Source organism: Penicillium citrinum, assembly GCF_028827155.1.
Source record: "Penicillium citrinum strain IBT 23319 chromosome Unknown utg000009l:1.0-4274883.0:1.0-4276374.0, whole genome shotgun sequence".
NCBI lineage: Eukaryota > Fungi > Ascomycota > Eurotiomycetes > Eurotiales > Aspergillaceae > Penicillium > Penicillium citrinum.
The window spans coordinates 3,495,617-3,516,120 of NW_026622694.1; the positions used below are offsets into that span (position 1 = coordinate 3,495,617).

The 20,504-nt window shown below is 48.3% G+C and overlaps 9 protein-coding genes across 9 annotated transcripts; 3 read left to right on the forward strand and 6 right to left on the reverse strand.

The window, feature by feature from the left end:
- Window positions 1-329: 329 nt before the first annotated feature.
- N7469_010780 (nonhemolytic phospholipases C family protein) lies at window positions 330-2,616 on the reverse strand (the record flags this gene model as incomplete). The annotated part of the gene is made up of 9 exons (XM_056649685.1): window positions 330-926; window positions 983-1,185; window positions 1,236-1,346; window positions 1,399-1,606; window positions 1,656-1,786; window positions 1,838-1,961; window positions 2,010-2,274; window positions 2,333-2,415; window positions 2,494-2,616. 9 exons carry the CDS (start codon window positions 2,614-2,616, stop codon window positions 330-332), a joined length of 1,845 nt encoding a protein of 614 aa, XP_056496816.1.
- Window positions 2,617-3,294: 678 nt separating this feature from the next.
- N7469_010781 (multicopper oxidase-domain-containing protein) lies at window positions 3,295-5,692 on the forward strand (the record flags this gene model as incomplete). The annotated part of the gene is made up of 7 exons (XM_056649686.1): window positions 3,295-3,703; window positions 3,760-3,876; window positions 3,933-4,264; window positions 4,314-4,471; window positions 4,531-4,734; window positions 4,786-5,191; window positions 5,327-5,692. Coding segments are annotated over 7 exons (1,992 nt in total), but the record flags the coding sequence as incomplete, so codon positions are not given.
- A 420-nt stretch (window positions 5,693-6,112) lies between these two features.
- Window positions 6,113-8,140, reverse strand: N7469_010782 (Auxin Efflux Carrier superfamily; the record flags this gene model as incomplete). The annotated part of the gene is made up of 4 exons (XM_056649687.1): window positions 6,113-6,179; window positions 6,235-7,496; window positions 7,600-7,766; window positions 7,870-8,140. 4 exons carry the CDS (start codon window positions 8,138-8,140, stop codon window positions 6,113-6,115), a joined length of 1,767 nt encoding a protein of 588 aa, XP_056496818.1.
- A 769-nt stretch (window positions 8,141-8,909) lies between these two features.
- N7469_010783 (phosphatidylserine decarboxylase 1) lies at window positions 8,910-10,544 on the reverse strand (the record flags this gene model as incomplete). Its single annotated transcript, XM_056649688.1, has 1 exon — window positions 8,910-10,544. The coding sequence occupies one exon, from the start codon at window positions 10,542-10,544 to the stop codon at window positions 8,910-8,912; it is 1,635 nt and encodes a 544-aa protein (XP_056496819.1).
- A 619-nt stretch (window positions 10,545-11,163) lies between these two features.
- On the forward strand, window positions 11,164-13,099 carry N7469_010784 (uncharacterized protein; the record flags this gene model as incomplete). The annotated part of the gene is made up of 3 exons (XM_056649689.1): window positions 11,164-11,427; window positions 11,491-12,818; window positions 12,853-13,099. The coding sequence occupies 3 exons, from the start codon at window positions 11,164-11,166 to the stop codon at window positions 13,097-13,099; spliced, it is 1,839 nt and encodes a 612-aa protein (XP_056496820.1).
- Window positions 13,100-14,015: 916 nt separating this feature from the next.
- Window positions 14,016-15,438, reverse strand: N7469_010785 (uncharacterized protein; the record flags this gene model as incomplete). Its single annotated transcript, XM_056649690.1, has 2 exons — window positions 14,016-14,864; window positions 14,929-15,438. The coding sequence occupies 2 exons, from the start codon at window positions 15,436-15,438 to the stop codon at window positions 14,016-14,018; spliced, it is 1,359 nt and encodes a 452-aa protein (XP_056496821.1).
- A 341-nt stretch (window positions 15,439-15,779) lies between these two features.
- N7469_010786 (uncharacterized protein) lies at window positions 15,780-17,023 on the reverse strand (the record flags this gene model as incomplete). The annotated part of the gene is made up of 4 exons (XM_056649691.1): window positions 15,780-15,858; window positions 15,937-16,503; window positions 16,567-16,907; window positions 16,988-17,023. The coding sequence occupies 4 exons, from the start codon at window positions 17,021-17,023 to the stop codon at window positions 15,780-15,782; spliced, it is 1,023 nt and encodes a 340-aa protein (XP_056496822.1).
- A 714-nt stretch (window positions 17,024-17,737) lies between these two features.
- N7469_010787 (pectin lyase F) lies at window positions 17,738-18,941 on the forward strand (the record flags this gene model as incomplete). The annotated part of the gene is made up of 2 exons (XM_056649692.1): window positions 17,738-18,289; window positions 18,366-18,941. The coding sequence occupies 2 exons, from the start codon at window positions 17,738-17,740 to the stop codon at window positions 18,939-18,941; spliced, it is 1,128 nt and encodes a 375-aa protein (XP_056496823.1).
- Window positions 18,942-19,399: 458 nt separating this feature from the next.
- On the reverse strand, window positions 19,400-20,400 carry N7469_010788 (40S ribosomal protein uS8). The gene is made up of 3 exons (XM_056649693.1): window positions 20,354-20,400; window positions 19,935-20,121; window positions 19,400-19,683 (listed from the first exon to the last, which is right to left on the reverse strand). The coding sequence occupies exons 2-3, from the start codon at window positions 20,065-20,067 to the stop codon at window positions 19,424-19,426; spliced, it is 393 nt and encodes a 130-aa protein (XP_056496824.1). The 5' UTR covers window positions 20,068-20,121; window positions 20,354-20,400; the 3' UTR covers window positions 19,400-19,423.
- Between the last annotated feature and the right edge of the window lie 104 nt (window positions 20,401-20,504).

Below are 20,504 nucleotides of genomic sequence, written 5' to 3' on the forward strand. Positions count from 1 at the left end.
TAGAAGAACTCAATTCATAATTCGGAGCTACGAGGTGAGATGGTGATTTTATCGGATGGTCATTAGAAAAAGCGAGAGGTTCATAGTAGACCTTGGCAAATTTCATGTGATTCGTCCTATGGATTGTTTCACCACACCAGGTAAAGAAGGTGCATGTAGCTAATGATCATGTAGCCTTATCTAAAGATGCATCGATTCATAATCGTCAATTGGAGCAGAGAAAAATTGGATAGAAATGAGCCCGCTATCCGATGAGTAAAGAAATGAGACCGAGAAAGTCAAAGAAAATAAAAGAGATAAGGCAAGTGGAACTGGAAAAGGGGAGCAGCTTAGTCGTGGTAAGTCACGCTGACGATGAGGAATCCCTGATCCAGACCACCATCTGCGTTGTGCAAGACGAGGTTGCCCAAGTGATCAATATCAAGATACTCGCCACTTCTGGCATACTGTAGCGTGTGACCCAGGCCATTCCCGAGGAAAGTAATGCGAATGTGCGAAGCAGAACTTTGGGCTTCCGGGGCGTACAACTCCGCACGTGGTCCTAGCCAGCGACCGTCAAGGGCGTTCTCAAGGGTGAATATTTCACTCTCTTCGTCTTCGGTGTAATGAAGGATCCAACGGTTCTCTTTTCTGTTGTAAAGATGGCCAGGTTTGCTGGTATCCAGGCTCCAATTGTTACTGTGGGATCTCAGGGCATAACTATTCTTGTTGAAGACCAGATAACGGCCTTCTGTCAAATACCCGACAACCTCTTTGTAACCATCCTCATAGAAGAGAGTATCATTAGCGTTCTCCTGTTCACCGTAAGGGACAGGAGGGCGGGTCTGGCTGTGGCGCGATTGACATCGTGATGTTCCCACGAAGTTTCCATTGCCGTCCGTTTCCGGGGTAGGAATATCAGGAAGGTCTGGCAGGGAGTAGTCTGGCTGTAAAATTCAGTTAATAATTTACTTTTGAAAAGGAACGGGCAGAGAAAACATACATTATCAAGATCCAGGGCATTGATAAGGTTTGACATATGGGCGCGACGCCATGGCACCATTTGATCAGTCTGGACACCCGAGTAACCGAGAGCAGTCAGCCACTGCTCGATGAACAAGATTTGTGAGTTGTGGTCACAACGCTCGGTGAAAACTCGGTTGCCACGAGTCCATGGGGAGACCATGACAAATGGAACACGGAAGCCTGAGAGATCGATCAGTAAGGAAGGTTAGCATAGTGCTTAAGGTACTAACCAGGTCCAGAGAAAACATCACCAAATTCTCCATAGGGATCTTTCATCCACTCTCCAGGGGTCCCTTGAGGAGAGTGGAATGGGGTGACGTGGTCACCAAAGCCACCAGTCTCTGGATCAGATATTAATGGTTGTAATATACTTTCAATACGGACTAGGCTCACCATCAAAGCTTATCATCAATAAGGTAGAGGAATACTTCGGGCTGTTGATAACGGCTTCAGTCACCCTCTTCTGCAGCCAACCACCGTCCATTGGTCGGTAGGGAGGGTGCTCAGATAGCTCAGTAGGACCGACAATAAAGCTGACTCTGGGTAGAGTGCCCTTGGCGGCATCTTGGTAGAATTTATCCAATCCGACAAAAGACATTCCCTTGTCAGCAAGAGGGTGGCCTTTGTCGGCTTTCTGGAACTGGCTGAACCACGCTAGGGGGGTTATCATCGAAGTTGTTGGTGTCCTGATAGAGCTGCCAGGAAACACCAGCATCTTCATAGAACTCGAAGATAGTCTTCCATTTCAAAGGGTAGCAGCTAACACCTGGTTTTTCACAGCCTTAAATACCATCAGAATATTATCTGATATCTTCACAAAGTAGCTACTTACCAGGCATTTCATTGTTGTCGATATAAACGCCTCCCTGGTCAGGCTTCTGGGGACCACCAGGAACATTGATAGACCCACTGACCAGAGTTACACGATTGGGGTTAGTTGCGGTAATGTGAGACTCCTAGTTCAAATTAGCCTGGCGGGATTGATAGCGCATGAGTGATCGTACCTGGTACATATCGGCAGAAGTCCATCCCTCGGCAATAGCAAACTGAGCAGGAATGTCTTCACGCTTGTAATAGCCCCAGCTCCAAAGGGTATTCTTGGTCGCCCAAGCATTGTTCAAGCCATGGTTGTAGGCTGCTTGATTGGCATGATAGCCATTATCACCGGCAGCCATACACTGAATGGCATCGATAGTCTCGCCGCCTTTCCAGCCGAGGTAGAAAGGTAAAAGACCCGATGCCCTGTCGGACATGTTGGGATCAACGGTTCTGATAGTACTGTTAGAGACAGGTTTCCTAGTATCAATGTTCCTTTGGGTCACTTTACTGATTCCAGACAGACTGTCCATCGGGATTGATTTGGACATTAGGATCGGCAAAGCCTCGAACACCTGCCATAGACCCAAAGTACTAAAATGGTTGCGTGGTCAGCTTGCAGCAGTTCTGTGGATTTTTTTTTTATTATTTCCAGAATACGGACTTACTTACCGTATCTTGGGCTCTGTTCTCCTGCATGAAGAGTACCACATGGTCAATATCCTTCAAGGAGCCTGCAATCACGGGAGAGCTTGCCAGGAGCGCCGTAAGGACGACCCCGACGAGAAACCCCATGATGAAAGTGTGAATCCAGACAAGGCTGTAGAAGGAACGCTATTGGAGAAGCGATGAATAGGAAGAAGAGAAAGGAAGAGGAATTTGAAAAGCAGAAGTAGTTCAGCTAAAAGTGGAACTGCAACTGGGATTGGATTGGAGCTAAGCTTGAGCTTGCGACGATCCACGATTGACTATGTAATCAAGAACAGACAAGCCAAATATCCAAAAGAGGGGCAGTATATCAAATCATCCGCGATGATAGGCCAAAAACGAGAAGAAAATAGAGAAAGACGAGAGATGAAGACCAAATGATATCCCTCGATTGGAGCATGCGAGGAGAAGATCGCCAGTTGCACTGCGGGGCGGCCCCACGTGTGTCTGCCCTAAACCAAACAGGAGAACCAGTTTTAACTGCATATCAACTAGGGCACATACTGTAGTAAAGAGTAGTATGTAAGCATTTATTGTTTGCATTTTCAATTTTACTGCAGTTACCAACCTCCACCTTGCGCACATCACCTGTTAGGTTCGAAGACAAACAGCCACCGCATCTTCACAGGGGAGCTGCAAGTGACCCAAGCCGCACGTCGATTCCCCTTGATTCCACCACTCGCTGCATGCTTTGTATTTTCCGCAAGGGCAGGGGTCCATGCGAGACTCTTAAATCATCCGACGTCCGATGTCTGACCTGATCAGTCTGGTCTCTTCAAGATCATGGAAAGACAACATAGTCGACGTCGGAGACCACCCCGCACTCAGGAACCCCAGGAACCACCAGGGAAGATCCACACGCCCCAGCCGAGATATTCGTCAGGGCCTAGTTGGGCTTTCGTCGTCCTCCTAATTCTATTTGTGGTATATCTGTTACGCCCAGATATCTATCTGCAAAATTGGATCGGCCATAGCCATGGACTTGCTGAAGAACGCTTAATACGTCCACGTATTGAATTGCACCCCGAGGATCATGTGTATCGCCCGCCTGTTACACACCATTTAGATTGGCGCGTTACAACGGGTAACCGCAATCCTGACGGAGTCTTGAAACAGGTCTTTCTCATTAATGGTGAGGCTCTTGCCCACAAGATCACTCGCCTCTCCAGTGGTCGTTTGATGCCAGGGAGGTTCCACTAATAACCTTTTTTTTTTCTTGTCCTCCTGTAGATTTGTTTCCAGGTCCCACCGTTGAAGCTCGTTCAGGTGATACCTTGATAATAACGGTTACCAATGCTCTACATGAGCAGCCAATCGCTCTTCATTGGCATGGACTTCATGTAGCGAGTGAGTTGGCAGTCTCCCCCGAAATCAATCTTGGTCCAGAAGCTGATATGATGAAGATGCCGTGGACGGAGCAGCAGCGGTCTCACAATGTCCAATCCCACCAGGCACCCGGTATGTCTATAATGTCAGTATCCCGGAAGACCAGAGTGGAACTTTCTGGTACCATGCGCATTCTGGGTTGTCGAGACAGGACGGCCTTTTTGGTGGATTAGTAGTCCATGCTCCGGTATCAAAGTCGACGGTAAGAGGGCTCATGGAACGGGGCAGAAATGATGCCTACAGGTATGGCTATGACAAAGAGCTTCTGTTACTTATCGGAGATTGGTATCATCTGCCTGCAGAGGATGTGCTGGCCTGGTATCAGGATCCAGGTAATTTTGGAAATGAGGTTCGTCGGATCGATTAAGCAATTGATGTTCCTACTAACCAACCGATAGCCTGTTCCAGACTCGCTGCTCATTAATGGAGTCGGTCACTTCAATTGCGATATGGCGGTTCCTGCACGTCCTGTGGACTGTGAACCGCACGAAACGATAACATCGTTCCTTGACCTGGACCTTCACGCGTCCTACCGGATACGTGTTGTCAATACAGGGTATGAACGTTCAAAACAATCTAAAGCGGCGACCTATTGATTAACTCAGGAATTTACAGGGCCCTGGGAGGCTTTACTCTCGTGTTTGATCAAGAAAGTCTAGAGTTGCTTCAGGTGGACAGTGTGGATGTCGAGCGGCCAATGGACGAAGATATCAATACGGCTGGGATTTTATATCCTGGCCAACGCATGGACTTTGTCTTGCGCCCACCGACCGGAAAAGAGACAAGCATGTCTTCCATGACGGTAAAATTGGATCAAGGGTAAGTCCCTCTAAGTTTGTCCCGGTTTACAATCAATTAACATTCGAACAGATGCTTCAAATACATGAATCACGCATTGACACCAGACCAAACATTCCCCATTCACTACCAAAACACATCAACAGCAACAGACGAGTCAGTTTCATCCATCCGCAATTCGATCAATCTAGAGGAGATACCATCTTCAGCTTCAGTCCTCGCAAAACTTGCCGAAAAAGCCGACGAAACACACGTGGTGTATACCAAAATTCAAAAAATGGCACGTCTCCGCAATATGCCGTTTGGTTTCTTCAATATGACAATCTGGAAGCCTCAAAGTGATCCCCAAGTTCCACTCATAGCCTTACCTCGTGAGAAATGGGATTCAAATCAGTTTTCAATTACAACGGGACCAGGTCCAGCCTGGGTAGATCTCGTGGTGAATAACTTAGACGAAGGTCCACATCCATTCCACATGGTAAGTATAATTTCCGATGTTTTGCTTCCATGTTCAGAGATGGTGATATTCAATTCCAATTGAATACTCGGAAGGTTCTCAATTTCCCATTCATTATCTGCTGTATTATCCGTTGCGTTTCGCTAACATCCACAGCACGGCCACCACTTCTACATCCTCGCCACCCACGAATCAACCTTTGGATGGGGCTCATATAACCCCTTCGAAGATGATATTCCCACCGGTTTCGATCCACAAACAGATCCAGCGAAGCCATACGACCTATCCCGCGCATCTCTGCGCGATACAGTCCAAATTCCCAGCCGTGGGTACGCGGTTCTCAGATTCAAAGCCGATAATCCCGGCGTTTGGCTGTTCCATTGTCATATACTTTGGCACTTTGCTACGGGCATGGCTATGCTCATTGATGTTCAGGGTGACCCAGCTGGACAATTAGCGCATGATACATCTGCATTTGTGACAGGGGAGCAACATTGTTCTTTATCTTCATCGAAATTTTAGGGCCTATTCCCTGTACAACTTCTGTCTGCTGCATGCAGTTACTATCATAATCCGATTCGGAAATACCAAAATGTTCAACGAACGTGGTCCAAGAATAACCAATATTCATTTTGATCGTAATGTGCCCAAAATCCATAAACTGGCCCAAAAAAGATATACCTAACGATAATCACAAGGAGAAAGGTAGAGATAGAGGTCTGGGTGAGAAAGAAAAGAGAGAAAATCGTTAATCTTATGACCAAATGCAAACCAGACCGCAATTCCGCCCCTGTCATGTACGGGGACCCAGAACGCCATCCGAAAGTTGTCCCGAAACAAATTATGAACAAATTATTACAAATTCACCATGAATTTGAGACAGACCAAGACCCGCTTTGCTCGAAATAAAAATACACGGCGCTGAGCCTGAATATTTGGCACCTAAGCTTTGGCCCATTCGAGGACCTCCAAGGCACAAACGACCAGTATCAGGGTTGATGGAAGGATCCTAGAACGATTAGTAAAGATTCGGGCAAAATCTAACAAGAAATCGAATTACATACCAAACAACATAGCTCTGGAAAAGAAGCTTGGACATCGCCCCAACGTAAACGTTGTTGAGTTGGCAAATCTGCGCCAATTGCAGTGCAGACGGGGCTCCTGTAATGAGGAAGCATACCACAATGAAAATCGGGTCGTCAAGGATACTGATGGGAACATATTTCGCCAGAAGGGTAATGAGTGGTGCCATAATGAGGAAAGGGAGGACCATGCGAGAAACCAGTGAAGCAATGATTAATTTGCGTTCATCACTTGGGTGTTCCAGGTCGGCGAGAGCTTCTTCAGAGAGGGTGTTTCTAGCAAGATTGGCCCCGAGAACCACCAAGATAAGAGGAATGGCAACTTGGGAGTTCTGTTGAATGGCGCCTGTGACGGAGTTGCTAATGAATGTGCCTTTGTTGAAAAATAAGTGTTGTAATGATGGGACTGTCGCGACAACGATGGACACCAACATCGCCCAGAGAGGGGGATTCATGAAACTCCATACCCCGCGGAAGAAACAGCGTAGGCCATGGGCTATAGCCGAAAATCCCTTCTGCGCCTTTGGTGGGAGACGATTGTAGATTGCGCTCGTCTTTGTTGTCCAGGTTTCCCGAAAACTATTCGAGCGGCGTTCAAACGCGGCCTTCCAGCGGCCTGTGAACTTTTGCTCGGATGTTTGCGATTGCCGAGCCGCGGTTTCTACGTCTGGGAACGAGAGAATGTCCTCTCCCGTACTTTGGCGCGGCAAAAATGGTTCACGGGATGGAAGACCGAGTGTTCGGGGTGAGATATCGGAATCAAGACCGTTGTCGATCGAGTCAGTTCCGGAATGAATAGATGAGACCTTGGAATAAGAGTAGGCGCGGTTGGATATAGGGGTTTGATCTCCGGACTGAAAGTTGGCATCATGGCCGTCATTCATTGGGCCAAAATGACCACGGTGTAGGCTATCCGAGCTGCGCGTGCGGAGGAGTGGCTCATCTGAATCGATTTGCTCTGGGTTGTCGGTGTACCGTGCCTGACCTTCTTCGATCAGGGAGGAGCCCGTCGAGCTTCCCTCGCTACCCTCCAGATAGTGTTCTTTAGGAGCAAGCAAGACATTGTAACCCCAACTCCAGCGGACTAGTTGACCAAGCTGTTGGAAGATCAACAAGTATAGAATGCCCCGGGCGGCGACTTCATCATCGTTATCGTTTGGTATCAGATCCCAGTGCAAGCCGCGGAGTGTCTGCGATAGGGACACGACGAGGGAAATTGGGAGTGAGTTGGAGTTACCGAAGACCTATTAGAATGTGGGATCAGCGCTGCACGACGGTTGATGGTCGAAATCCGTGATAACGGTCTCGGTGGGACCCAATCGATAGGGTGGATAGGAGTCCACATACCGCCATTGCCGTGACAAAATTGGCCTTGCGCTTTTTGAAATGAAGGCATCGGGTGACCGCCCAGGCACAGGAATATGAGACTAGGGTCTGGACGCCAAAGATCACTGGAATGATCGCCAAGTCCGTGAGCTTATCGGCTGTCAATTGGGAGCCTAATTTGACAAAAACTGTATTGAAGACGGCCATATTAGCGATACTGGTACATATGCGACCAGAGAGAGAAATAGCTCAGCTCTAGCCAGCTTAGCTTTGCAGATAGGGAATTCATACTCAGACAAGGGGTGAACAGCATCACATTGAGATTTGCCACGAATTTCTGAGCTTCCGCATCGAAGAGGCCCTGCTGAGCGACAATATAGCCAGGTAACGAGACACAGACGACCTTCAACACGGCTTCAAATACGAGCAGGATTAGGTTAGCGAATGATGGGTGCTTGGGTTGAGGGCTGACGGCCGCCATTGCGAAGGCATCATTGGCGACCAGCGAATCTTGGGCGAAGGCATTATATTGGAAGGACCGGGGCGCGGTGAAAATTGCCATGGAGGCGAAAAGCATAAAAGAATAAGAGTGAAAGGTCCTTGTCCACTGGGACAGGAGTGTGACGAAAGGAGAGGGAGAGGGAGGGAAGAAAAGAAGGGGAGAGGCGACACCAAGATAAGGAAAGCAAGAAGTCGAAGCTTGGCTGTGTGGCTATGAGGGTTGGCATGCCGTCAGAATCAGCGACGACATTGAAAAGAGGACCAGGCCGAGTTTTTGACCCGCTCAGATTCAACCAGGAAGATTGTTTGTTTGTCAGGACTGCAGTGCAAACTCCACAGTACATGCAGTTTGCATTTTTCCTTCTAAAATTTATATTGATTGACTATGTGTACTGAGAGTGTAACTATACAATGTACTGCCGAAACAGTCATGATTAACGCGGTCGCGATGTTCCATGGATCCGCCATGACGCAATCGGCCGGCAAATCACAACGCCGCCTGCGACCACGTTGTGGCCAAATGCGGACATATCAGATCTACGATTGCACAGTACCAAAGATGAATTAAAGTTAGGTTATTATGGGGAATATACTACTCCGTACACATAGTATATAGGGCGACATATTCTAGATAAGATCAATGAGGCTGATTCAAGATCCAGCGTAGAGAATCCTCTATATACTGCAGTAGACAGAAGCTAGCTGGATCTTCGCTTTAAGAGAGCATGGAATCAAAACGCTATATTACACAAATGTCCTCTTAAATGTTCAATGCGAGGAGGTCGGTACCGATGTTACACAGAATGAAAGGGAGCAGAAAAAAGGACCTTTCAAGCCTCTCCTACGAATCCCAATTTTTCACCGACTTTGATGCGCTGCCCTTTCTCAATGCACCATGTCCAACCATCGGCTGGTTTCTCTTCAGGCCATCCCTCATCCACCGATGGACGAGTTCCGAGAGGTGCTTCAAACACCATGACGATAGAACTGCCCAGCTGGAATCCACCCATCTCTTCACCTCGCTGCAGAGGGTGTCCAGCCAGCGTGCGACTGGCATGACGGTATGTCGCCTCCACAAACCCAGGATCCTGCTCGCCTCGTTTCGCAGCCAAGGCCGCGGCCAAGTCTGCTGCGGTATCGGTCAAAAGACTGTTGGTACGTAACTCCCGGTCAAAGTTGATTTTAATCGAGCCCACATTCGTGGCACCCACTGGTGTGTAACTGAAAAACCCCCATCGCCAACGGCCCAAAAGTGCCACCCGCTCATTGAGGGTGAACAGACCGGGTAGATGCCGTTGCAGGTATGGAGAAACCGAGTACAATTCGCCAGCGAAGTGACGACGGCTCTCCACTACCCATGCTGTAGGTGAGTGGAATCGATGGTAGTCTCCTGGTGCCAGATAGATCACCACGTAAAATAGAGCATGTTTGTTGGCTGTTCGAGGTGCGTACCAGGGAGTTCCGTCACCGCGAGCCAGCTCTTCTTGAACTTGGACTTCCGAGGTCGTTTTGGATGCAGTGGACGCATCAATTGAGTCCCGTCGTTGAGCAGGGGAGTCTCCCGATAATAGGCCAGGAAGGGTGTAGGAAATGCCGTTCACACGAGCAAATTCCTCGTCAGCATTGAGCTTCTCGGAGTCTTTTTGAGGGGATTGCGTGGTGGAATCGGCGAGTCGTTTGCTGTGGTCAGCATGTGTTGGTGTAGCCGATCCCAATAATGCGTCCAAGCTGTAAGTCATGCCTTTGACTTGCTCAACCTCACCACGCTCAATCATACCAAATTGCAAGATCCGCCCATCAGAGGGTGCAAGCAGTGCTCGTGGATCTGGGTCGAGAGGGCGAACACCGGGCTTTAGTTTGCGATAAAAGAAGGCTGCCAGGTTGGGGTATGTGTGCAAGTCGGGTTCAGCAACCTCACTCAGATTGACACCAAATACCCATGAGTAGAGTTTGAAACCGGGGACGCGGAAATAGTATGGAAGCTCGATCTCGTTGAATCGACCCCAGAGCCGCGACATAGCCTTCAGGGGTAATGTCGACATGAACTGAACCTGCCAGGAACCCGATGGCACGATACGTGGGCGACGTGGTGGCCGACCTCCATTTTCCCACTCTTCACCAGCAGATTCTTGTAGTGCACGTTCTCGCTCTGCTCGTTGAGACTTGTAGAAATGCAGAACCCCTAACAGCCCGATGCCCAGACCAACAGGGATCGGGTACCACTCTACTTTGGTGTTGCGTAGCGCAAAGCGTAGCCGTGAACCAAATCCTCCATTTTTGTTGCTCTCCTTATGGTTATCTTTATTGTATTGTCTCCATGATTTAGACGAAAAGTGGCGCATGCTGGCCTTGTGACGGGCTGTCGCCCTAAACGAAAGGACTTCCATCGTCGCTGCACTCCCAAACCCCGGGGTGGCTTGATGGAATCTAACAAAACGTGAGTTGTTGAGAAGGCGCTGGGCCATCGTGTTTAATCCATGAGGCACTCGGATCGACACTGCATCGTCCTCGCCGAGGTTGATGTGATGAACGTGACTTTGGGAAGTTTTGCATCGCTGTAGCTTCACCGCCCGGCAGAATAGCACGTGGAGCCATCGCATCACAATTGGAGAACTACTCGATACCCGCCTTGTTCGACGTTCTTCCTCCTCTTCAACTTCAGCGTGCATTCTGTCCTTTTCTCATCGATTACATGCTGGTTTAAACTGTTTGTTTCAACGCTTGTCTATTCAGTGATTCTTCAGCAAGTGTTGGTTATTTGTTTTTCCAAGTCTAATACACCAAGCCCGGCGATTGACCCGCTATCTACGGAGTATTGTCCCCGGCTTCCTGCCAGATCTCCCCAAGTTGAAGCAATTCCAGTCAACACAACGCCTCGTGACCCCAATTTTCGCAGCGACAGCCTCAGCAATCGCATTCGATAATTTCCGGTTTTGGTCCCCGTGCTAATGTGATTGGACTATCACGATCGCATCCTTCGCCTTCGCCTTCAACCGTCCTACTACTTCAGCCACCTTCTACCTTCCACCAGCCATAGTCATTTACTCCTCTACCTCGTCGCCAGCACGGTAAATCGCTATCAACATGGCCACCAATCCAGGCGCGCAAGATTCTACTCCTTCAAGTTCTGGAAAGATCACTCTGCATATTCTTTGCCCTGAGATCTCTTCCACAGGGCGATTCACCCTTCATGATCAGTCTCTCTCCGACACTGTTGCACAGATCAAGGCTCGCATTACTGAATCTCTCCCAAGCCGACCAACCCCAGTGCAGCAAAGGCTTATCTATCATGGGAAGCCTCTCACTGATGATCGCGCAACTTTAGCATCCGTCCTGGGGCCTGTCAATGTCAGTCTTCAATCCCTTCTCATTTACTTCGCATCCTCGTTGATTAACAGCTTTGGTCACTAGGAATCATTCTCAATCCATCTTGCTCTACCCCCAAAACCAACACCTACAACACATCCCACACAACGGGCGGCTTCTATTTTTTCAGACTCAACCCAAACAGCATTTTCTACTGGATCGGCACCTCTGTTAGGTTCTTCGGCATCAGAAATTCGTAATCGCGCGCAGCCGCCTCTTGTCTCGAACGGTTCAACCCAGCCAAACTCTAGCGACAGGTCCAGCCAGCTTCAAAGGGAACTCAATTCGGTGTTGGAAACGTGGCGATCTACTACACAACAGCACCACCCGGAGAGGTTACCGGGGCATTTGAATGAAATGTTTCAGCCAGGCCTCTCTCAGCAATCTGCACCTATTCCCCCGGCTGATCTGCCTCAATATGGATCAAGATGGCCTTCAAGTGACAGTAATTCTTCTTACCCGAGTAGCTATGCTGCTGCAAACGCCAACTACCAAAGGTTACGCTCGTGGAATACATCGTTTCCCTCCAGTACACTGAATCTCAATGACGCTCCTGCTGCTGCGCAGGACCCACTCAGAATGGACGCCTCAGGAAACAACCCTCTGCCAACACCAGCTATGCCGAGCCCAAATCAAAGTGTGGAGGGTCAACGAATTCATGCTTCCAATGAAAGCAACACAGCTCACCGCGTCACCACGAACACGATCCACCAAAGTCACACTACTCATCATAGCTACAATACTCATCCGGGCTACCCAAATTTCGCCCAGCCAACCAGAGCCGGAATGGATGGTTCCTCTTCCTCGCAGCCTGAGGCCCTCCGAGTCTTTTTGACCACTCAGCCAGATGGCCGACAAAGCCTAATTTTCCCGCCGGGTTGCACCATCAGCAGCGCTCCAGTCGGAGTAACTCCTCTCCAGCCTCACCTCGGCTACGGCTCTCCAAGGCCCTTTGAAAGAATCGCTGATGCCATCAACCCTCCCGTCAACGTGGAAGCTCCTCAAGTCCGAGTCGCGAATGAACAAAGGCAGAGAGACCCCAATGCCAATGCAGCGGGAATTGAACGTTACGTGCGCCGCATGTGGATGTTCATCCGCATGTACTTCTTCGCCTACATGGTCAGCGAATCTGGTACTTGGATGCGCATTTTCCTCGTCGCATCCGCAGTATTGTTTGCTTTTTTTTGGGACACAGACATGTCTCGGCAGCTGTATGGTGCTGTTGTTGCACCGGTTCAACGTCATCTCGAAGGGCTTGCTCATATGGGCGGCCCAGCTGATCAAGCCGCGCAAGCGGCAAACCAAGATGGACGGAATAATGAGAACGCTGCTGTCCAGGGCATGCCCGGGGGGAGTTTTACAATTCCTCCGGCGTGTGGAAAGATTCATTGTGCTTCTTCTTGCCAGTCTTGTCCCGGGTATCGGTGAGCGACAGGTCGAGGCTCGCAATGCCGCAGAGGCGGAGCGAGCCCGCCTGGAGCAAGAACAAGAGCAAGAGCGGGAACGGGCACGGGCACGACAGGAGCAGCCCCAGGAACAAGCACAGAACGAGACACAGCCAAATATGGAAGAAACTGTTCACGGGAACGATCAGGTAGGAGCTGAGAGTACTCCCCCTCCTGTCATTGGACAGCCAGAGCAAGCCATTGCTTAGGCCAGAGGAACAATGCCCGAAATGTTTGGACCATAGCGCATGTAACGATACCCAATTTAATATTTCTGTCTGATTCTTTCATCATCTTTTCCGACAATCTTTCAGTAGAGCCATCGCATTTTCTCCAACACAAGAGGGCTCTTGTGTAAACTTCACACGGATAATAAAGACATGATCAGCGTACACCGATATGGAGCTCACGGCCTGAGGACAGTCCCTTGCTAGAGTCAAAAATTCATGTCTAAGCAGGTGTGACTGTATTCAATGCAATTTCGTCTCTGCGACTCGCTTCTCTACACTTCCAAAGTAGATCTTTTCAACTTCATTATCCATGAATGGTTTTCAAATCTATCTAAGAAAGGTCATTCTATTCACTTTCCTCTCGGTTTTTGTAGACTCTGAATCTACCAGGGTGCCTATCAATCTTGAAAGTATTCTAGTATTTGGAACGAATCTACTAAATACTGCACTGTGTATAGTACTCGCTGACCACAAGAAGCCTGTTAATATGGTTAAATCCAAAGCTCCAAAAATGTTCATTTTAATGAGATTCAGATTATCGAGATTCCAATCTTGTTATTTTAAGATGAAAGTTTATTTTAATGAGATTTATTTTGACGAGATTTATTTTAACGATGTTCCACCGTAGTCAGTCAGTATCTTACGACGTAGTTATTAGTTTACTGGTACCCAGATAAATCCAGACACAAGTACCAGTTATCATCCATTGATGGCGACGAATTTCTCTAATAATCTCGAAATATCTTCAACTTTAATATATAAGAACTACCATCGGGGTGGGAATACTATCTAGGTATACTGAGAATACGACCGCACTACCTGGGGGGTGAGTATATTCACTAAGTCTGAGCTCATAAGATCACTTTTAGATACAAGCACACGCAAGATACTCATTTCACACCGTCTTTTTAATCCTGCGGTCCACCTTGATACGAACAACCGCCGAAAGAATCGTAGCGGCCGTTGCCATCGAACCAGCATAAAAGATTGCTGGTCGATACGCCCCAATCCCACCAGCCTGGCCACCCGAAGCATTCAAGATATAACCAGCGATTGGCGCGCCCAACAGATAACCACCCAGCCAGCCACTAACAATCATTCCAACAGCAACAGATACTCGTGCAGAACCAAAGACATTACCCACAACTGTTGGCATGGTTGAAAAGAAGCCTCCGTTGGCAGAACCATTGATGATCACGAATGCAATCAGCGGCCCAATCGAACTGGACACAGGCCACAGAACGAAGATACTGAGTGCGCTGAGAAGTAACGATAAGAATAGGGTGTTCAACGAACCGAGTTTGTCGCACGCAAATCCACAAGATAGACGACCAATTGCAGAACTGAAATTGAAAGCAGCGACGAGACCGGCTCCGGCACTTGATGGTAATCCCAGTGAGCTGGTATACAAGGGCAAGAAGAATGCCGGAACGAAGAGCGGGAATGTGCCAATTACGCCGACAGCAAACAAGACTGCAAAGCGCACATCTTTAAATAGACTCCATTCGACCATCTTCGTGGGCATAATGGCTGCACGCTCCTTGATCAGCCAGGCGGCTGGGAGTCCCGTTCCTATGATCATGAATCCCAGGATACGGAAAGTCCAAGCAATACCCACGCTTTGAAGCAATGCATCAAGAATGAAACTGATAACCGTGCCACCAAGGCCACCGCCAGCGTAAACTATACCATTGGCGATTCCACGTTTGGCTTTGAAGTACTGTGCAGGTGTGACGGAGACAACCTAGATCATGAATGATTGTGAGTACACCCGAACGATCTGAATGGATGATTGAAAGGTAACTAACCATGAAACATAAGCTCGTTCCCAGACCACCTACAAACCCCCATGTCATGAAAAGGCCCGCCACACTCTCTGTGGCAAAACCACTCAGAACACTGCCCAAGCCAAGAAGGAAGATTCCCAAGCAAGCTGTATTTCGTGCGCCAATAAGTCGGATCACTCTCGCATTAGGTACTGCCAGGAGCGAGATGCAGGCTGGGCAAAGTGAACCCACAAAGGCCAATGTCGAGGAGGAATAACCCTTCTTCTCGACCAATTCCGATTGCATTACTCCCCATGTATATGAAGCTCCGACAAACCACCATGTAACAACTGCACAGGAAAAAATGACAACCCAGCCATATCCACCATCGGGAACTTGAGAATCTGCAATGAGAGATTGTTGCATGACCTCATCCGGCTCTGTCTCTGGTTCTGTATGAGCAATTGGATTCCGTTGTCTCTCGCCGGTACTATGGTGGAGATTGGGCAATTCGACTGCCGTAGTCTGCATGGTTTGCGTAACTGTTGCCATACTGTAAGATCTGGACTTTTCCCGGCTCACTTCTCTTCACAGGCCGAGAAGTCAGATTTAGAAATTTCGCAAGCTTAATATAATTCCAATCTTATTTCAACGACATTATTAATCCTGGCCTACTTTGGGCGGGTCCACGTGACAGCCGCGGGTAACCGACTGCTTTTTCTCCATTCAAAAGGGTTGCAAGGTGGAGTTGTGGGGAATCCAAGTGACTCATTCAATGCAGTTGATGACCGAATTCGGAGATATCACAATGATTAGGGGAAAAAAGAGGCATCAGCTTTGTACATATTGATTTGTACCATCCTGTCTAGTCTAATAACTCGCAACCGAACTTCTCATAATTTCGTTGCACCAACTGGGTTATCTGGTGGAGCCATGGAATTCGTGTCAAAGCCCTCCTCTCCATTGAAATGCCTACCAAATACATATCAGCATCAAGTGTGTAGTCTCAGACGATAAAGCGAAAGAAAAAAAAGAAAGGAGACGACTTACCATCCTCTTTCGGCGCCTCCACTCAAGAAGCTGCAGTCTCCATTTGAAATGCAATCCCATCCACCCCCGACGCCCCTCCCATTCTCCCAATCTGGCACGCCCTTCGAACGACATAACTTAGTGCCTTCAGCTAACACCCCACCTTTCACTCTTATCTCTCCACTTGTAGCCGCACCCCTTCGTCGGAAAGTACTTAACCCAGCAGTGAAAACAAAGAAATCCTCGACAGAACTATCTTCCGGCATGTTTCCTGTCAAAGCACGGCCCATGGCAATGAGAGGAGCCGCATGCCCACACATTAAGATTGCCTTACTAGTCCGTTGCTCAAGAGGTTGATTTGCTTCCAAGGCTGTGATCTCAGCATCCACATCCGCAATAATCCCCTCTAGGGCTGCAGCAACGCGATTATGCAACTGAGCGATCGTCTCACCCCTCGTCGATGGACGAATAAGAGGCTGATAATTGCTCTCGGGAGTTTCGTGTAACATTGTTGGAAAATGTGTGCGCATTGTACTGGGGGATGGGTGTGGAGGGTGGTCAAAGAAATTTGTTGGACCAAACCATTCTCTAAAATAGTGTTAGTCAAGTTGTCGTGATGAATTGCTTATTTAACAGCCAATTTGTACACACCCTAAGCCATTCTCGAGCCGAACATTGAAATTTGCAGCCTTTTCAATTTGGCCGTGCAGTGCTGTTGTAGATGTATCATCATTTCCGGAGCTGATATCTTGATGTTTCCTCTTCAGCTCCTCGACGGAGGGTTGGATAGTTTGCAGACAGCGGTAAAATGGACTTGAATAAACCCGAAATGGTTTAGGATGAAATTCCGGGGCAGTAATGTGTACTGCAAGCTCATGCGACTGCCGTACTCCATGCGAGGTCAAGGCTGGATCTGCAGGGTTCCCTGTTGGTGTTGGGAATTGCGGCTTGTAAATACCGGTGCGATGGTCGATCGTCCAGTTGAGACGAAGCTGATAATTGGCATTGAGTCAGTCGACAACCCTCCAATACATCTCACCTAGTATACATTAGTATACGGATATTCACTCACCCCATGACGAGTTAAATATATCGTGTCGAGCGGCATTGTGATGGAAAGACCGATCGATCAGTCGGACTTTGCGGGGAAATGTAGGAAAGTCGGGCGGTGAAGTCCAAGTTGGGCCTCGGTCCGAACTATACAACAATTCCAGTGGTAAACATTCAAGATGCAAGTGGTCTATCAGTTTAAACTCTGATAAGTCAATCATTGTTGAAAAACTGATACTAGTACTGGTCCTTCCAGGTCATGAAGGGGTCTGCATACTAATTCTCTGTATTGTGATCTACGCATAAATAGTACGGACAAGATTGAAAACTGCAAAGCACTTTACGCGAGGTGTCTATGAAGTACTCCCAGCATGCTATCTTAAAAGGGAGAAGCTGACCATGTTGAACGAAGTATACCGGAATAAAAAACCCCGTGAAGAAATAATTGGCTCGGAATAAGTTCGATATGAACGAGTTTGATCTTTTGATTTATTCCCCAATGCCTGTTATACGTCTCACCGAGTTCCTATGCCGAAGAGCTAGTCTCAGCCAAGCAACATGGGCGTTTCAGGGTCTGATAGGACCGTTTCGAAATTTATATTAATCGTCCACGTTATAAGCATGATTCAAGAGCTGTCAATTAAAAATGGAGGTGCCATATAATATAATCTGGTAAATCTGGTTAGCGCAGAAGTATTATAATCTATATAAGCCTGCTGTCGAACCTGCGACTTGGTCCGGTCAAAAATCATCTTTTACTCTAATCTTCACTATGAAGACCACATCTCTTATTCCTGTAGTCTTACTAGGACTGGCGAAACTTAGCACGGCAGTTTCAGTCTCCGGATCGGCCGAGGGATTCGCTGCTGGAGTCACAGGAGGTGGTGATGCCGAACCACAAATTCCTGGAGACATCGATGAACTCAAGAAGTGGCTTACAGATGACACTGCGAGAGTCATTGTTCTTGATAAAGAGTATGACTTGACCGAATCTGAGGGGACTACCTCTGGAACAGTTTGTGCTTCTTGGGGCACGGGCGATAAATGCCAAAAGATTATCCAGGATGACTGCGGAGATTCCCCTTCTTCCCAGGCTACTTGGTACACTGCCGGCACTACAGGTATAGATGTTGGTTCCAACAAGACTATCATTGGAGACGGAGATAAGGGCATTATCAAAGGCAAAGGCTTGAGGTTCCGGGCTGGAGTATCGAATATTATCGTGCAGAACATCCAGATTTCTGATTTGAACCACGAATACGTTTGGGGTGGCGATGCTATCTACTTCGACGGATCCGATTTGATCTGGATTGACCATGTGACGGTATGTTATATAAAATAGCCCTTTGCTTCTCCTTTTCGCAAGGTGTTAAGCAATGGAAATGCTAACAAATTTCTAGACTGCTCGCCCTGGCCGACAACATTACACGTTTGGATTCGATACCAACACCCGCATCACTCTTTCGAACAACTTCATCAATGGAGAGTCTACCTACTCAACCGGATGCGATGGGTACCACTACTGGACTTTCGAGATGGTCGGTAAAGCCGATGAGATTACTTTGCAAAATAACTACATCTACATGACAGCAGGTCGCAGCCCAGCCTTGAGTGGAGGGACTCTACTACACGCAGTGAACAATGTATGGGACAAGAACAATGGACACGCCCTCGAGGGTGGCGATTCCACAGCTAGAGGAATTTTCGAGGGTAATACCTGGCAAGATGTTAACACCGTTGTTGGTGACTATGCCGGAAGACTTTTCGCTACCCCCGATTCATCTTCTGCTAGCAGCTGCCAATCTGCCCTAGGCCGTTCATGTGAAGTCAACACAGTCGCCGATGTGTCCAGTATTTCTTCCTACAAGGATACATCCTTCTTCATGGACCTTTCGGGACTCAGTATTGCCCCTGCTACATCTGCCAGTGAGGCACTCAAGAGTGTCCCAAATAACGCCGGCATGGGCAAGCTCTGACTGTATTGATATCACTGTACGATCTAGTCACTTTGTCTCTGACATATTCTTCAATGCCGTGAGACATGCTTTTTGTACTTTTACCAGCAGACCAATTGCATATAAGCCACTCTTACCTACTGAATGACCCCTGCTCTCGGAGTAATTAGCAGAATGGTCGGATGCAACAGTATGGATGCGGTCCGATACGCCGTGGCCAGTAGATCTCCATTGAAGCCCCGGGGACCAATGGAAGATAGATGTAAACGACAGCTATAATGTTGACCAACCATCTAACCTGTCGATCATCTCTACTACGTCTTTACTTCTTACAAAAGGAATAAGTTGACCAGAATAGGTAGCATTGGATCGAAGCCATGTACTTTGTAACTAAAGGGGTATATCCGCTTTTCTAGATTACATTCCCAGGACATAGCCCAAGCACTATAACCGGTCAAAACAACAACTTTTCATTGAGTTTGGAATTTTTTTTGAGACTCCATCTAGTAGAAGAAGCCGAGGAGCTTGCCAGCAACGTGCTTGCGGCGAGCCTCCTCGTGATCCATGATACCGGCGGAGGTGGTCAGGACGACGAAGCCGAACTGACGGGAGGGAAGAAGCTGGACAGCCCACTTCTCGAGGTCACGGAGCTGGACGGGGTAGCGGGGGTTGATGACACCGCACTTGTTGAGACGGCCGTTCAGCTGGATGACGATCTTGCCGGAGCGGTGGTCGTCAACCTCCTCGAACTCGCCAATGTAGCCTGAAAGAGATAGATGTCAGCATGTTGCGAAGATTTAAAAGTCGCCAAATACGGCATCGCCAAAAGCGCTTTCGGAAACATGTAAGATCTCCGCTGAAAAAAAAACTCAATCTATCGGGTACTTAAAAGGCAGACGTCGTGGGTTGTTGAGACCGGCCGCCTAGTTATCAACCCGAATATCCTCCAATCGGGAGTCACAAAGAAAGAGAAAAAAAAAAGGCAATGATATTCGACTCATCAAATGAACGTACCGTGCTTCTGCATGACAGTGAGGAACTTGACGATGACCTTGGAGGAAGGACGGATCAGGACTTGGCGCTTGCCAGCCTTCTCGGCGTTGTTCATGGCGTTGAGGGCATCGTTGAGGACGGAAGTCTTGACCATTTTGGCGGTATAGAATTCGAGATTCTCAAATCAAAGAGGTGGGATATGAGGTATCTTTACGAATTTCGTGTTAAGTCAGCCACCAGTAGTCTTCGAGCGCAAAGAGTGCCCCTTTGCAGGAGTTCTTCAGCCCGTGCCGGGATGGGAGATGCGTATCATCGTGACCTGCGGCGATCGGAACTCAAAAGCAGTGAAGATTTCGTGTATCGCGAATTCACAGCAAAGCCATGATGATTGCGTCTCCCAGACTAGCTGTGAGGCTGGTTGGGGGTAAGGGCGTACATACCTCGAGGATGAATTGGTCGAGTGGGCGTGTCGAGGATGAAAATCTCATGGAGCTTGGCTACCTTTGGTTTTCCAGGGTTTCCTGACTGTGGCCCTAGGGCTACGCGGGTAAGCCCTTATCAGTCACGTGGTGATATCACAATACTCTGGAT